The sequence below is a fragment of the Pelobates fuscus genome, chromosome 2 (genome assembly GCF_036172605.1).
Source record: "Pelobates fuscus isolate aPelFus1 chromosome 2, aPelFus1.pri, whole genome shotgun sequence".
Lineage (NCBI taxonomy): Eukaryota > Metazoa > Chordata > Amphibia > Anura > Pelobatidae > Pelobates > Pelobates fuscus.
Window position 1 is genome coordinate 426159180 of NC_086318.1, and position 16793 is coordinate 426175972.

At 39.5% G+C, this 16793-nt stretch overlaps 1 protein-coding gene across 1 annotated transcript in view; it reads left to right on the forward strand.

Annotated features, from left to right (window-relative positions):
• DNAH14 (dynein axonemal heavy chain 14) overlaps positions 1-16793 on the forward strand; it is a 295079-nt gene that overhangs the window by 50999 nt on the left and 227287 nt on the right. The window contains exons 18-26 of the mRNA XM_063441946.1: positions 258-358; positions 2818-2987; positions 5060-5407; positions 6007-6348; positions 8342-8744; positions 9255-9445; positions 13008-13253; positions 13393-13514; positions 16220-16391. Coding sequence (XP_063298016.1) covers positions 258-358; positions 2818-2987; positions 5060-5407; positions 6007-6348; positions 8342-8744; positions 9255-9445; positions 13008-13253; positions 13393-13514; positions 16220-16391 — 2095 coding nt within the window. The remainder of the gene's footprint in view (positions 1-257; positions 359-2817; positions 2988-5059; positions 5408-6006; positions 6349-8341; positions 8745-9254; positions 9446-13007; positions 13254-13392; positions 13515-16219; positions 16392-16793) is intronic.

The following is a 16793-nucleotide window of genomic DNA, read 5'->3' on the forward strand; positions in this document are numbered from 1 at the left end:
CTATTTTTAAGATTTGTATACTTGCTCTCAAGATGTTTAAATGAGTCGTCCAGCACAGAAACAGCTCTAACGAATGTTTATAAGATTCACATCCTAAAGTTTGCTGGTTGTTATTAATATGTTTTATCTTTACTGTTTCAGTGTAGGGCTGCTTTGTAATGCTGAAATAAATCCTCGAAGTCAAAGGGCAAGAAATAGATCATCCAGGATTCCTAGATTAAGAACCCATTTCATTAAACTACATTCATTTTTTGCAGGTCATCCGCTACCTCTAATAATCTTGTCTGTGTATCTCCTGCTAAGACGGAGTTTGAGGAACACGTGGAAGGGATTGTGAATGGATTCGAGCAAATAATAGGTGTGTGATTCACAGAGTTTTTTATGATCTATTGTCCTATCCCAATGATGCCTAAATCAGTCACTAATGGCTAGGATCCTGCTAGATTTAGTATTCCTCTAGTGAAGGTTGACATATTAGGGACCAGATTTCCCCCAAATGTTGAATCTTAATACAAACTACCTGATGTTTAAAATATTTTTTTTTAAATGGAAAGTTGCTGTAGCGGAACACCTGGTAACCCAAACAGTTACCTCCGCTATTTCTCTTCCTTCAGCTGAACAGGAACCATTTAGGATATAAACCATTCTTCCCTCCCCCACCCCACCCCCCTCCCCCCAGTAACTGGAGGTACAACAACCACTTTATTGGCCGCACATGGCTTTTAAACATAACCCCATGCAAGGGGTGTAACACACAGCATACCATGTCCCCTCCCAGGTCCCCCCCTCCCCACTGGGAACCTAACGCAGGAAAGGGCTCTGTCCCTTTGTCTCCAAAAGCCTGCCACACAAACACAGGGTTTCCCACATCCGGGGACAGGGGGCCTTCATCCCATGAGCCTCTGTACCTGGAGACCAAGCACAGGAAAAAGGGACCGTCCCTTTGTCTCCCAGGCACAGAGAGCCCGCCCACGGGAAAAGTCCCAGCGGGCACCGCAAAGCCCGCCAAACTCGCCAGCACCCCAGAAGTGTCCACACCAACCTCAGGGACCCTCACAACGGCCCCTGTCGCGAACTTCCTCCGTTCGCAAGGTCCCTGTGTGGTAACCAGGCAAGGGAAGCATCTCCTTTCAGGAAACAAAGGCTCCCCCTGGGTGCCATTCAACCATAGGAAATGGCAGCCACCCATGGTAACATTCATTAATTACTTCCCTTGCAGTTTCACACTTATGTTGCAAGTGGGAATGTTCTAATTGATTGGCATGAACATTCTAATGGGTCACTAGGGAGTCCCTCATTCAGGAAATAAACGAGTCGGAAAACAATCTACGAATGCTCCCCCTGGCTGGCGTTCGTCTGTACGAATGGCCGCCAGCTGGAAGAGTGCACATTGATTGTTTCTCTTGCGGTTTGACACTATGTGGCGAGGTGTGAAGTTTCTAAGCCAACATTCTAAATGGGGTATCGGGGTGGTCCCCGTTCAAGAGGCAAATTAATTCCCTTCATGGAAGCACTCCCCAACGGGGAGCGGGCAGAAGACACGAAAAGATAGGGAAACACACATAATATCAGACAGGCAAATTATGGACTGGCACCGGTCCGGCCACACTTACGATCAAGACAGTAACGCTGTAATTGCCATCAAGACAGTGATACATCATATGATGTAACAAGTGATGTAACTCAACTGTCCACATGATACTTTGATGTATCATCTCATGCATATTCAGATGTTAATCAAAAAAAGAAAAAGAAGATGGATAAAATACCATAACATAGAATAAAAATATTCTCTATTAATTTTTTTTACTTTAATTCCCGGATTTGCCAATTCCTCTTCTCTCCTTTTTTCTGTCTTTGTAATACTAATATTATATATTATTTAGACAATCTGCCTGAGACATAGAAACTTTCAGACTCTTTAACTTACTCCCCTCTCCTGATCTGTAGTGATCTCTCATTGTTTTAATGTCAGGCCCTGGAGCCAAAAGTATTCATTTTTATTTAACATACTTCTGGCCCTTACCAACCCTTTGTTAATCTACATTTCTGTTCGCTGATTGATTCTGGCTCCTCGCATGTATTTATGCTGTACGTCGTAAACATTTTTTTTCTGTTCTGCTTTCGTGTGTCATCGCTGAAAGGAAATATACGTTGGCACAATGCAGACGAGATCTAATTAGCCTAGCTATCAGAAGCAATGTTAAATTGGCGATGAGGAGAAAATAACACATGCACCTAACGCGTTTCGTGCCTAAGGGCATTTTAGACTTACAAAATATTTGCTCAGCGATAGTAAAAACATTTTAACACAGATCTTGTTAGCTCTGTTCCCATGGGGCTTCCTATTCTCAATGGATGAAATCTGTGTTTTGGTTCCATATCTTGAAATCCATAGCAATTTCTGTCACTGAGGGAACAATGGAGCCGAGATCTGGCTTTTTATCTAGACCAGTGGAAGGCAACCTTTGGCACTCTAGATGTTGTGTACCACATCTCCCATAGTGGTCTGAAAGCCATAATGCTGGCAAAGCATCAGGGGAGATGTTGTCCACAACATCTGGAGTGCCAAAGGTTGCCTTCCGCTGGTCTAGACCAGCAGGGCCTAGGAAAATGTCCATGCCCATGAACATGGGTTTGTGAAGCAAGAGGAAAAACATAGCTCCCTCTGCAGTTTGGTTCTGTTACTGAAGTATGCTGTCACAAGTTAATATTGAGTCTAACAATATGGGACACTGTTAGCTGAGTCACGTAAAAAATTAAAAATCACGATTTGCATTAATAACTCTTGTAAAATGTTTTTCTGTCTGTTTGTAGGTAAAATTGATGCTCTTAGTCAGGAAACAAGTCTCTCCAATTTCTGCTTTCAAATTACACGTAATATACCCGTATCTCCAATGGAACCAGAGCAGAATGCAAGGGAAAGGCTACAAGTGTGGCCTGACTGCGAGCTACTTCTCGGGACCGACCCAGATTATCAGAGTAAGGTATGTAATGGGACGTCTTTTCCTTTCTGCATTATGTGTGGTTCTAGAAGGACCCAGATTGTCAGAATAAGGTATGTAATGGGTGATGTAATGGGTCGTCTTTTCCTTTCTACATTATGTGTGGTTCTAGAAGGACCCAGATTATCAGAGTAAGGTATGTAATGGGACGTCTTTTCCTTTCTGCATTATGTGTGGTTCTAGAAGGACCCAGATTGTCAGAGTAAGGTATGTAATGGGTGATGTAATGGGACGTCTTTTCCTTTCTGCATTATGTGTGGTTCTAGAAGGACCCAGATTATCAGAGTAAGGTATGTAATGGGTGATGTAATGGGTCGTCTTTTCCTTTCTACATTATGTGTGGTTCTAGAAGGACCCAGATTATGAGAGTAAGGTATGTAATGGGTGATGTAATGGGTCGTCTTTTCCTTTCTACATTATGTGTGGTTCTAGAAGGACCCAGATTATGAGAGTAAGGTATGTAATGGGTGATGTTATGGGACGTCCTTTCCTTTCTGCATTATGTGTGGTTCTAGAAGGACCCATATTATGAGAGTAAGGTATGTAATGGGTGATGTAATGGACGTCTTTTCCTTTCTGCATTATGTGTGGTTCTAGAAGGACCCAGATTATCAGAGTAAGGTATGTAATGGGTGATGTAATGGACGTCTTTTCCTTTCTACATTATGTGTGGTTCTAGAAGGACCCAGATTATGAGAGTAAGGTATGTAATGGGTGATGTAATGGACGTCTTTTCCTTTCTGCATTATGTGTGGTTCTAGAAGGACCCATATTATCAGAGTAAGGTATGTAATGGGTGATGTTATGGGACGTCCTTTCCTTTCTGCATTATGTGTGGTTCTAGAAGGACCCATATTATGAGAGTAAGGTATGTAATGGGTGATGTAATGGGTCGTCTTTTCCTTTCTGCATTATGTGTGGTTCTAGAAGGACCCAGATTATGAGAGTAAGGTATGTAATGGGTGATGTTATGGGACGTCCTTTCCTTTCTGCATTATGTGTGGTTCTAGAAGGACCCAGATTATCAGAGTAAGGTATGTAATGGGTGATGTAATGGGTCGTCTTTTCCTTTCTGCATTATGTGTGGTTCTAGAAGGACCCATATTATCAGAGTAAGGTATGTAATGGGTGATGTTATGGGTCGTCTTTTCCTTTCTGCATTATGTGTGGTTCTAGAAGGACCCAGATTATGAGAGTAAGGTATGTAATGGGTGATGTAATGGGTCGTCCTTTCCTTTCTTCATTATGTGTGGTTCTAGAAGGACCCAGATTGTCAGAGTAAGGTATGTAATGGGTGATGTAATGGGACGTCCTTTCCTTTCTTCATTATGTGTGGTTCTAGAAGGACCCAGATATAGATAGCCATACCTACACTCAATGTTTCCCACTTATTATACTGCAATTGCCTGAATACATAAGATTCTCCTGCAATTTTTCTGAAGTCTGTAACTTTGTTACCAATATATATCATTCAATTATGTGGCACAGAGCAAACATTGTTCATGTTGTTGATGCTAAAATATAATATTGTGATTCATTAATTCAATATTTCTTTGTTATAGAATTTTACATATGATGCATGTGTTTTAGAAATGACACATGCTGTAACCCACAATTCCTAGTATGTGAGAGCATGCGCAATGCTGGGAAATGCATCTGCATTAGTTGGAGGAGCAATGGTGGAGTACATCGTGTGTAATCTACCAATATAAGAACAGCAGAATATTTTTCATCTATACAAGTGTTAGCAGTTTGACAAGCACCAAGTAAAGACTACATTTATTTACAGTAAATGGACAATGTCATATTGGCCAGTATTGATACATACAGCTCGGAGACAGTGCTGAGTCTGTGGGGGGATACTCTACATATGTCTGAATAAGTTAAAACAGGGGAAGGGGGTATTGGATGGAAAGTGATGGTGACCAATCAATGCTGGGTAGTAGCTTATTGTAACTGGAAATAAGGCTTTGCTTACATTTGGCTTAAAATAGATGTTCCATAAGGTATAATTTTTATATGCTTAAATTACTATATATTCTTTTAATTCACAGGTTCAAAATATTATCTCAATTGTTAAGAATTCAATGAAAGACGTGGAAAGTTATAGCAGAGATTTTAACAAGTACTGCACCATGGTGGGAACAGCGCAAAATGTAAAAATGAAGATTACTAGAGCAGAAACAGAAATGTCTCCGGATGACTACCGAAACATCCTGGCTACATTCAAACACTTTATCACGGAGTGTAAACAAATGAACACAGAGAGGCGCGTACATGCCTGTAAGGTCCACAGTCTGCAGTATCAGATGGAATGCCTGCAACATCTGGAGGCTGTATTGCGTAGTGTTTGTGTATCTCTGCCTGTTCTAGCGTACGCAAAGAATTTACAACTTTTGGATGTAAGTCGATAACTTTTTATTCTATTTAACCCCTTAAGGATACATGGCATGTGTGACATGTCATTATTCCCTTTTATTCCAGAAGTTTGGTCCTTAAGGGGTTAAACACTACATTAAATTAACAAATGTCATGAATTTAATTTCAAATATTCGAAATATTTCTCTTTAAAACCAGTTTCTCATCCTGCAGTGTTGTAGTCTATTTAGCACAGTTGTGTAAAGTAGAAATGAAAACAAAAACACAAATCGAATAGCATTTTTCGAAAGTGTGAATTGTTTGGAACTCAACATTCGTGCAGCATTAACATCACATTTTAGGCCAAAATAGCCAAATTTGGAAACTTCTCCTAGTAAGCTCTGTGTCCAGTACAGCTACTTTGGTGTAAAATTTGAATTTACAACAATTCACACTTTCATAAAAAATTTGAAAATACAACAATTCACACTTTCGTTAAAAAAAAAATAGATTTTACAATTCATACTTTTGTAAAAAAACAAACTATTGGAGTTTTTTTTTTGTATTTATACTTTACACAAATGTCCTAAAGTTGTTGTATTTGGCTATTCTACATTTATAACCATTTGCTGATTTATTTTAGGTCATTCATGATGCATTGAGGAAGCTGAACATGGACCTGACACAGGTGGAGGACTTTGTTGAGCATTTAACGTTCCTTGGTCAGATATCGTCTGAGGTTCCATCGCTGGAGAAGAAGTACACTACTGTTATACAGCTCTATGCTGTTGCCAAAGACTACAATGTGCCTATTTCTTCAGAGGAATTAGCTCTATTCCAGAGTCTTACTCCAAGCTTTCAACAACTAAAATCATCCGTACTCTACTGCGAAGCAAAAAAAGATGAAGGAATTGTTAAATTCAGTGGAGATTTGGACAAGTATATTTCCAACTTGCACTTTGAGATAATGGATCTCAAGATTAAGGTATGTTTTTGTTTTTAGAGATTCAGTGTGAAAATGTACCATAATAATCATTTGTCAAGTTTTTCACACTGTAGAAGTAGGAGGAGGTGGTAGTGATGAGGATGGTCAATGGGCAGCGGGTGAAGGCAAGGGGGAAGGGGATGAAGGGTTGTTTGGGGGGAATAGAAAGAAGAAGAGAAAAAAAAAGAGGGCATGGGAGGGTGAAGGGGGAGTTAGGGGATGAAGGGTTGTTTGGGGGGAATGGAAAGAAGAAGAGAAAAAAAAGAGGGCATGGGAGGGTGAAGGGGGAGTTAGTTAGTAGTGCTCTTCGAGTTAATGTTAGATGTCCAGCACAGAATTTCAGTAAAACATTTTTTAAATTATTATTAGGGCACACAAGGGCGGATTTATATAAATAGGAACAGGAACACTAAAGTGTTAGGAATACAGGTTTGTGTTCTTTTAAACAGTAAGGGGGGTTTCCTCAGTGGTAGCGAACTACACTTCTATTAACCCTAGTCTTCCTGCCTTAATCCCAAAAAGGGGGTCTATTTTGTTTCATTTTCTTCTTTCGTTTTTGAATTTTCTTTGCTCATTGAAGAAGATTTTTTTTCTTTGTGTTCATCCGTAAATATTCAAGATGGCTGTAGATATTGATATCACTATGGTATACACCATGATCTGCATAACCTTTGTGTGACGGTAGTAGAAAATATCCCCGTCAAGCATTCCCTTCTTCCCATAAAAGTAAAATCACCCAATATTCCACAAGTAGAAATATCCCTGGAATCGCCGAATAATCCACACATGAGCCAAAACTTAATGCTGGAACAAGACTCATTTACTGGCACACAGAACTCACAATTTATGCAACACAAAACTCCTCCTCTGGGCCAGGCTAGATAATTGAGTTTTAGCAATATACATAGCTCAATTATCTGCTGGCCAGAACATTTACAGTTTAACATACTTTTTACCTAACATTCATAACTATAAAACCATACATCACATTCACATAAAAATTACATATTCACAATCAATCCATTCGGGGGAACAACATACTCAAAAATCATACGAATTGGACCAGGGGTTCAAAAGTTAGTACAAATGTGCATTTGACCTTCTGGAAGCATGGTTTAAGCAGATTTTATAGAGGCCTCTATCCTGGAGACAAAGGGGATAGTAATTCAATTATCCAGGGCTAGAGGCAGACTCCATTAACCACATGGTTACAAAAAGACATAAAACACTTTAAAATACATTCATTCTTGACATTTGGAACCGAACAATATAGACCTTAAAATAGCAGGGAGAGAATTAAACTGAAGCATATAGGCAATTGCATAAAAGTCCTTCACACTTTGTATGGCCGTTTGTCGAAATAAAGAATTACAAAAATAAAAGATAAACAGTATGGGGGAGATGATTTATCAAGGCAAAAACAGATGCTTTTCTGGAGCACAGTGCTAAATAAGAAGCAATCATCATGGAAACCAGTAGAATGCTTCACCCAGAATAGCACCTGTTTTTACCTTGATACATTCATCCTATTGTGAGTTATTGTTTAGTATTAGTATTGTATAGGCCCTTAATTTAGAAGAGCATTTTAGATTAAATTTTACTTTTGGAGAATCTAATTCATTGTATTTTTCTGGGACTGTATTGAAAGATTTTGAATCCTGAACTGTTGAGGTGCATACAGATTGTGTTTTGTCTGTGAGTTTTCTAAATGAAATGTTCTAAGAGGGAGCAGACCATTGGGATTATTAATGATATCTGTCAATTTTAGGTTCTGGTAGCTCCATTGGAGTTGAACTTCCAACCTGAATCTTTTTTATTTTGATTTCTATTTTAACTTTCACTTTAATAAATGACTAATAAACAATATAGTTTACATATCATGTGTTTTACACCCACTCATGGTAAATCCAAAAATCAAACTGACTATAAATAGAGACAATATATGATGTATACTGTATCTAGGTCCATGATTTTCACAAATTTGTTTTATCAGGTCCGAAGCCCCATACTTCTTCAGAGTGACACGTTCCCAATGGAAGCCAAAGACACCATTCTGAATCTCCAGGAAGAATTTGAGGATATTTCTAGTAAAGCACAGTGTTACTCAACCTACCAGGAGAGATTTGGAAGTTCCATCACGCACATGAAAGCCCAGTTAATGGATACGATACTGTCACAGAAGAGCGCAACAGGAGATATCAGCACTCACCTCCTTAACACAGAGCTCACTGAAGTCGAATGTGACTTGAGTTTGAGGAAGCTCCTTTGGGAGTCTACAGAAGAATGGGCAAACCTTAGTGCTGAGTGGAGGTCTACCTCTTTCCAACAGCTCAATGTTGATGTCATACAGAGGGATGTTAATCGATTCAGCCATACATTGATCATGCTTGAGAAAGGTAAGTGGCCACTCTAAGTTTTAATATACTGTAGCTCGTAATATCCTCATCTGCTTCCAATTAGTACATTTCTGTAAAAGCTTAAAAGAAGCAATCAAGAAAACAACAAATATGACTTATTTTATACTACAAATAAAAAAATCTGTGCAGTGTTAAATATGTCACCTACATTCCCAAACTGAGATATAAAGTGACAGCTGTAAAGTATTGTAAGCAGTAGATTAACACCAGGGATTGCCAGAGTTCAACATTTTCTCTTAATCTCAAGGAACAAGGATGCTCTGACCTTAATGCCACTTCTGATTAAAGAAATCAAATAAATTTGCTAAATTTAAGTTAACATATGAGCTGTCACAATTCCTCAACTCAGCAGTTTTGTTAAATTGGTTATTAAATCCTAAATTTAACAAATTTGGTTTCCAATTCACTGAAATTGGTAAATAAACCCAAACTATGTTTTACCATAAATGCAGTTATTTAAGCAGTTATCTTTATTACACTTCTTTTCAGGTTTGCCAACAAACGATATTGTAGTATCCCTGAGGCAATCGATTCTGGATTTTAAGCAAAGTTTGCCTATTGTGGTTGCTTTAAGGAACCCATGTCTACAGAACCGACATTGGGAAACAATACACAATACCATCGGCAGACTGATTATACGCGATAAGAACTTCACCTTAGGGAATCTCTTGGAGCTTAAGGTATGTATATCTCTATTAAAGCTGTTATCTTCAACTGCTTCATAGGTTTGGGCTGTGGTGACTGTTCCTCACAGATGTTTATGAACTGACATTCTCATGATTCTCATCCAGCATTAGGGTAATGGTTGCATTGGGGATTATGTATAAAGAACAATTCTTGGGCAATGTTTTAGAAGTAACGTAATCAGAATGAGCATTCCGCTGGTTTCCGTTGTGATCCCGCATCTTCAGCTCCCAGGTTTAATATTAAGGCTGTCCTCAGCATTCCCAGCTCTCAGGTTTAATATTAAGGCTGTCCTCAGCATTCCCAGCTCTCAGGTTTAATATTAAGGCTGTCCTCCGCATTCCCAGCTCTCAGGTTTAATATTAAGGCTGTCCTCAGCATTCCCAGCTCTCAGGTTTAATATTAAGGCTGTCCTCAGCATTCCCAGCTCTCAGGTTTAATATTAAGGCTGTCCTCAGCATTCCCAGCTCGCAGGTTTAATATTAAGGCTGTCGTTAGCATTCCCAGCTCCCAGGTTTAATATTAAGGCTGTCCTCAGCTTTCCCAGCTCTCAGGTTTAATATTAAGGCTGTCCTCAGCATTCCCAGCTCTCAGGTTTAATATTAAGGCTGTCCTCAGCATTCCCAGCTCCCAGGTTTAATATTAAGGCTGTCCTCAGCATTCCCAGCTCCCAGATTTACTATTAAGGCTGTCCTCAGCATTCCCAGCTCCCAGGTTTAATATTAAGGCTGTCCTCAGCATTCCCAGCTCTCATGTTTACTATTAAGGCTGTCCTCAGCATTCCCAGCTCTCAGGTTTAATATTAAGGCTGTCCTCAGCATTCCCAGCTCGCAGGTTTAATATTAAGGCTGTCCTCAGCATTCCCAGCTCCCAGGTTTAATATTAAGGCTGTCCTCAGCATTCCCAGCTCCCAGGTTTAATATTAAGGTTGTCCTCAGCATTCCCAGCTCTCATGTTTAATATTAAGGCTGTCCTCAGCATTCCCAGCTCGCAGGTTTAATATTAAGGCTGTCCTCAGCATTCCCAGCTCCCAGGTTTAATATTAAGGCTGTCCTCAGCATTCCCAGCTCCCAAGTTTAATATTAAGGCTGTCCTCAGCATTTCCAGTGACCAGGTTTAGAGTTAGGAGATTAGCCAGAGCTAAAGTGGACTAAAGGTAGATCCACAGATGTTTTAGAATGTAAGGCTAACAAATCGTCATGGTACCTGCCACATCATGCCCAAAATTAATTCTCCATATGGCTTAAAGGGTAAACATGCACTAAGGATTATAGACTGTAACCTCCACCATCAATCGGAGTTACTGTGTAATAAACATGCACTAAGGATTATAGACTGTAACCTCCACCATCAATCAGAGTTACTGTGTAATAAACATGCACTAAGGATTATAGACTGTAACCTCCACCATCAATCGGAGTTACTGTGTAAAACCGCTCCAGAGTCCATCCTTAGGGTTTGGGGTTTGCTGCTGTACCCCACATTCTGAAAGTTTTTTTCTCAATGGCCATCTAATGAATTTAGTATTAACAGACCGGCGCAGACATTTCAATAGTAAATCCGTTTTCTGCACGATTATCTCAGTCATTTTTACTTGCAATTTATTTGGCCCATAGCCAGCAAACTGCGCTCCCTGATTATCTCTCTGCTGATTGTGATGCTTGCATTAATTCCCATTATCAAGCTGGTTTTGCTATTTGTCACAGTTCTCTGTGCCTAATTACTCTTTTTCTTGCTTGTCAAAATGCTGAGGATGTACCGATAGCTTACCAAGTGGCATTTATTCTGCTCTCTGCTGATAAAATGGGTATAATAGTCTGCTTTATAACAATAATAAACAAAAATACGTCTAGAGAACTTTGTGTTAGAAAAGCGAAATATAGACTAGCAGATTCCAATGTCCTGATATTTGTAGCCAAAAACTGAATAATACATGTTTTGACATTTGGTTTTGAAGATTATTACTAGCAATGTATAATCAAAGCCATCAGTCTCTCCCACTCCACATACTAGAGACTCCACTCCCAAGATCCTCAGGGCTGGATTTCCCAAAAGGCAACTAAAGCCATGTCATTGGGGGAGGTTTGTATGAGAAGGGTGGCACAGCTGGTGGGTAGATCAAAGATCACCCTATTCTTATGCTTCTGGTTTTCACCTCTGGAGGTCCCTCAACATACACTAGCCCACAAGCATCCTCTCACACACACACACGCAACACCACAAGCAGCCTCCCACACACACACAACAGCACAAGCAGCATCCCACACACACACACGCAACACCACAAGCAGCCTCCCACACACAACACAACAAGTAGCCTCCCTCCCAAACACAGACAACACCACAAGCAGCCTACCACTCACACACCCCACCACAAGCAGCCAACAAACACACACAACCGCTCCAATCCTTGTCCTACTTATCATCAATCCACCCACCTTGTCACATTCACCATGAAGTGAAGAGATCTGGACACTAATGGCAGAACCCTCTACTTAATTTTCCACTATCAAGTCTACAGTAAGATACTGTTGTCGGGATGAATGGTACCTCACTGGGTAGTCCTCACTTTCCACATGACTTACATTGATGGATCCCAGACTGTTCGGTCCTCACTACAGGTTGTACCATGGCTACAATGTGATGGGGCACTCACAGTTCTCACAAACCACAGTACTTTCACACCCAAAGCCATCTATTGGCTTACCCACTTGAAAACCACGTCTGAGCATGTGATGTCATACCTTGATGCTCATTAGAGTTATAAAAGGAACCAGGAAAAGAGACCTCTGCTATCTAAGTAGTAATTGACTATGTTGTTTACTCTGGTGCATTTCCTGAATATGTCTGCAAAGGGAGCATGCACTCCCTTCATTTAAAAGATCTCCAAGAATTTCTGTTTCTCCCAGCTTCCAATCCAATCCCAAAACATACAATCTGTATTAATATTGTAACCCCCCCGTAATATCTCACGACAAACCATGAAAGAACCACTGCTGCTTTTTACACCTCTTGTGTAGGTAAAGCCCAGACTGCACCTGGATGAGTATAAAAATGGGACACGGGACAAAGGTGGAAACAAAATATCAAAATATCAATATATATATATTAAATCCAAACTGTTTGTTATACTTGGTTATTATTATTAGAATTGTTTGATTTAATCCAACCCTTATAAGACTTGAATTCAGGGATGGCTGGTGGGTATATGGACGGATAACATTCTAAACTTTTTTTGTGGAGCGATGTTATAATCATCCGTACTCTACTGCAAAGCAAAAGCCTTTAAAGAATATTGATTTACGTAAACCATTAAATTAATGTTGTAAATCCAACTAAAATAAATTGAATTTCCCAGCAAAGCCTGTTTATTCATATTACACAATATTTACCCTATAAATGGCTCCATATAATGAATCTGTCCTACTCCTACTACTATTCATTACACAGTACTCAGAACCCTTAATAACTATGTCTAGACTCCTGTTTTTGATAAACTCATCTTTAATATGCCTTACTGCTATTACCATAGTTTTCTTTAAACCTTTATTTCTGCAGATAGCTCAGCACAAAAATAAGATAATTGACATCTCTACAACTGCGACCAATGAAGCCACGCTGGAAGGGATGTTACATAAAATAATTCGTCTTTGGAATAAAACAGAGTTCGCGTTGACCGTGCATCGGTCAGAACTTTCAGAAGTTCCAATTATTGCGTCTGCCGAAGACATAATGACTCAACTAGAGGAATGTCAAGTTATAATTTCCACATTAAAGGGTTCGCGCTACGCCGGACCCATTAAGGTACCCGTCATATTAAAAAATGTTCCCATTTATTTGGGAACTACATTCCATACTGCTTGGCCAGACTGCAGGAATGGGTGTGGATGACAAGGGGTTACATAATTTGGCTATGAATTGCTCACATCGTATTTCGTTACAGAATACAGTAGCTGAATGGGATCGGAAGCTGAATCTCTTCATTCGCACCATGGAGGAATGGATGATGTGTCAGAAAAACTGGCTCTACCTCGAACAAATCTTTCTAGCGTCTGACATCCAGAGGTAAAACGTTTTCCGTTTAAAAATGTTTAGAATGGAGTTTAACACAAAATGTAAGTGAATTGAAAAATAAATTGCAAAATAGAGACTGAAAGAGGTGATCGGGAAAAATCCAGCGTGGCTAGTTTGGATTTAATTTCACTACAATTCAGGATTTAGTGATTAAACCCCATTCTGCACAATTCTATAGAATTCATTGACAGTATAGCTAATTGTAAGTACAAAACAACACTTATACACATTGATTGCATTTCTGGAATACCTACACATCATGTGAGTTACACATTGTCCCGTGTATTAAATATTGTACATATTGCAATCAACCAGCAGGTTTAGAATAATTAGGGCAGTAGAACAAATACCAGCTTCAGAAGATACTGCAAGTGGAGCAATAGAGTGTGTATTGATTCTGGATTTATTGTATTTGACAGACAATCCTTGCAGCCACTTCAAGCTTGTTATGTCAGTTATGACTATTCGGAAGAATGCAGATGTTTAAGAACTGCATTAACTAGGATGCTCAGGTAGTCACCATGCTGTGTGGCTAACCATCCTGGGAAATGTAGTCCTCACACTTCTGCAGTACTGAAGTAAAGTTATCATTTCATTGGCCTATTACTTCTGATTACAGACCATTTCATATTTTAGGAATTTTTGGGGGTTTGTTTGCTTTTATTACACAAATATGTACATGATTAATATTTATTTCTCAAATCTCCCGAAGTGAAATAATTCTGCCAGGCTGTATTCCTGGCATCATAGCTCCCCCTGCCTACCTCCTCCATCGCACCAAGGAAGGAAGCCAGGAAGGCTGTGTAGGTCACATGCAGGGAGGTGTGACTAGAGCTGTATAAACAAAGTGATTTAACTCTTAAATAGCAGAGAATTGAGCAATGAGGTTGCAGGAGCATGATCTATAGACCAAAACTGCTTCATTCAGCTGAAGTTGTTTTGGTGCTTAGTGTGTGCCTTTAAGCTTTTAAATGCCGAGGTACTCAAAGGGTTAAACTCTGCATGGTATGTGCAATATTCTAATAAAATCCACTGTAGTTGTGTGCGGTTGCCAGCACAATGTCTTCAGTACAGGCAAAGCTATTGTCAGAGACAGGATGATTGAGTCAAATCAATGGTAGTGAGTTCGGCAATAAGCAATCTGTACTGTAGAATCATTTAGCAGTAAAATGTATGTGTTCTGGTTCTATTTGTTTCTTGGGCCGACAAGTGAGTAAGCGTGTAAGCGTGTTAACTGTGAAATGTGGCTCATGACTTTTATTTCATGGGGCCGGTCACTAGAGCTGCAGCATGCAAGTCCTGCTCCTTATAGCTCAAGGTGGACAGTAGCACAGTCGGCTTACGACATGTGAATTCCTAGTTGCCAACTGCTCCGTCTTTGCTTGGACAGTCCCGTCTTTTCTTTATTTATTCCAAAGTTTTGGGGAACTCCAAGTGATTATTTTTCTGGCCCAATACAACATGTGGCCTCTGAATTAACACTTTCTTTTCACACTGATGGCGTTTTTTCACTAAACTCACCATATTGGAGAATTGATCAAATAATTGCAGATTTCAGTCCAAAATAGTTGCGCTAGAAAGTAGATGAAACATTTTGTGAATTACGCTACGTTGGCAGAAAATTTAGTGCCCATGTCAAGTCTCCACAATTCAAATTCTAGTGATAAGCCACATGTCCTAGCCAGTGAAAGAGTCTTCCATGCCATTCTGAATGGACAAGTGCTGTCCTGGGTTCATAAAGATTGCATTGTGTATGCTTAGAAGCCCCCTGATGCAAAAATGCACGTTTAACCTTCCATGACTGATTCGACCAGGTGACACTCGGAGAACCGAGCAGGCTGAGTATACAAACTGCATCGCTCTGTTAATCACAGCTTTAAATTCAGTATCCCTGGCCAACAAAGGATCCATCTAGCACCCGCAGGCATTTCCAAGCCCCCAATGTAATCTCTTATAATCCGCCCTAAATACTTACATGCTCATTTTATTATTTCTGTTTAGTCACCTCACTTTTTATGCCATTTTTCAATCATATTATACTTTTGCAAACCTAATAATATATCCGTGGAAAGCTAGCACCAATATAATACTCCTTCCTTGTTACAATGCTGGCCCTTAGACATGATAAAACACATTTTTTTAATTTACCGTGCACAGATATTATCATATTTAGCCCCCAGAGAGCCATACATCACACTGATCTCTACAATATTACTTCTCCCATCGTACATGACGCTTCTTACATTTACATGTTATGAAATACTAAAAACCATTCCCCTTTATACTTGCAGATTAATTTCATTTTTTTACAGTATATGCATATTTTATATATACGGCATAACTAGGTTTACATAGCACTTTGCAGGTTACATTACAGTAGAGACACAGTAGTTATGCAGTGTGGGCATATCTTTTTTAACACGTGTTAAAGGGGTACAGTCACTTACAAAATTAAATTAAATATTTTAAATCGCCTGTAACTTGTATTTACTTTTTTTTATTCTTCATATGACGCAAATGAAATCTTGATTTCGTTTAGTCAAGGCACCGTCAGGGCACAGAATGCTAATGAGGAGGAGAAATAGAAACATTGTTTAATTTTCTCTGAATCCTTTCTCTATGCTGACTGCAGAGCTTTTACATATATGGATTTTTAATACTTAGTTTTATTATTGTAAATTGTTTATTTATATCAGGCAACTCCCGGCTGAAGCAAAGCTGTTTTCCCAAGTGGATAGTTCCTGGAAAGAGATAATGAATAATATAAAAGATCGTCCAAATGCTCTCCGGGCAGCTACTGTTCCGGGACTCCTGGAAATACTGCAGAACAACAATGTTTGTCTTGAGAAGATTCTGAAATGCCTTGAGGTAAGTGTCAGTCATGGGACACAAGTCGAACATATCATTTGCTAACTGGAGTTAACTTCTTAGGAGAAATCTTCTGCGTCCAGGCAGCTCTCGTGTTTGTCACTGTTAATCTCTGTCAATGGAGACAAATGAAATATATAGCCACAGTTATGTGACAGAGCTTCTATCATCTCGTCCAGGACGAAGTCAGACGTAGAGGTTAACCCCTCTATAAATCCTCTGTAGGTCCTGAATTACCAGGAGTGGAGAAAACACTTTAAATATATCCCAAGGATTGTTACACTGTGTATAGAAACATATCTGCTTGATCAGAATTTTCAAAGCAGTGGTGGCCAGATCAACGTGGGGAGCTGGATGCCGTCATTTTTTGTTTTTGATAATTCATTGAATCCGCAAAGACTG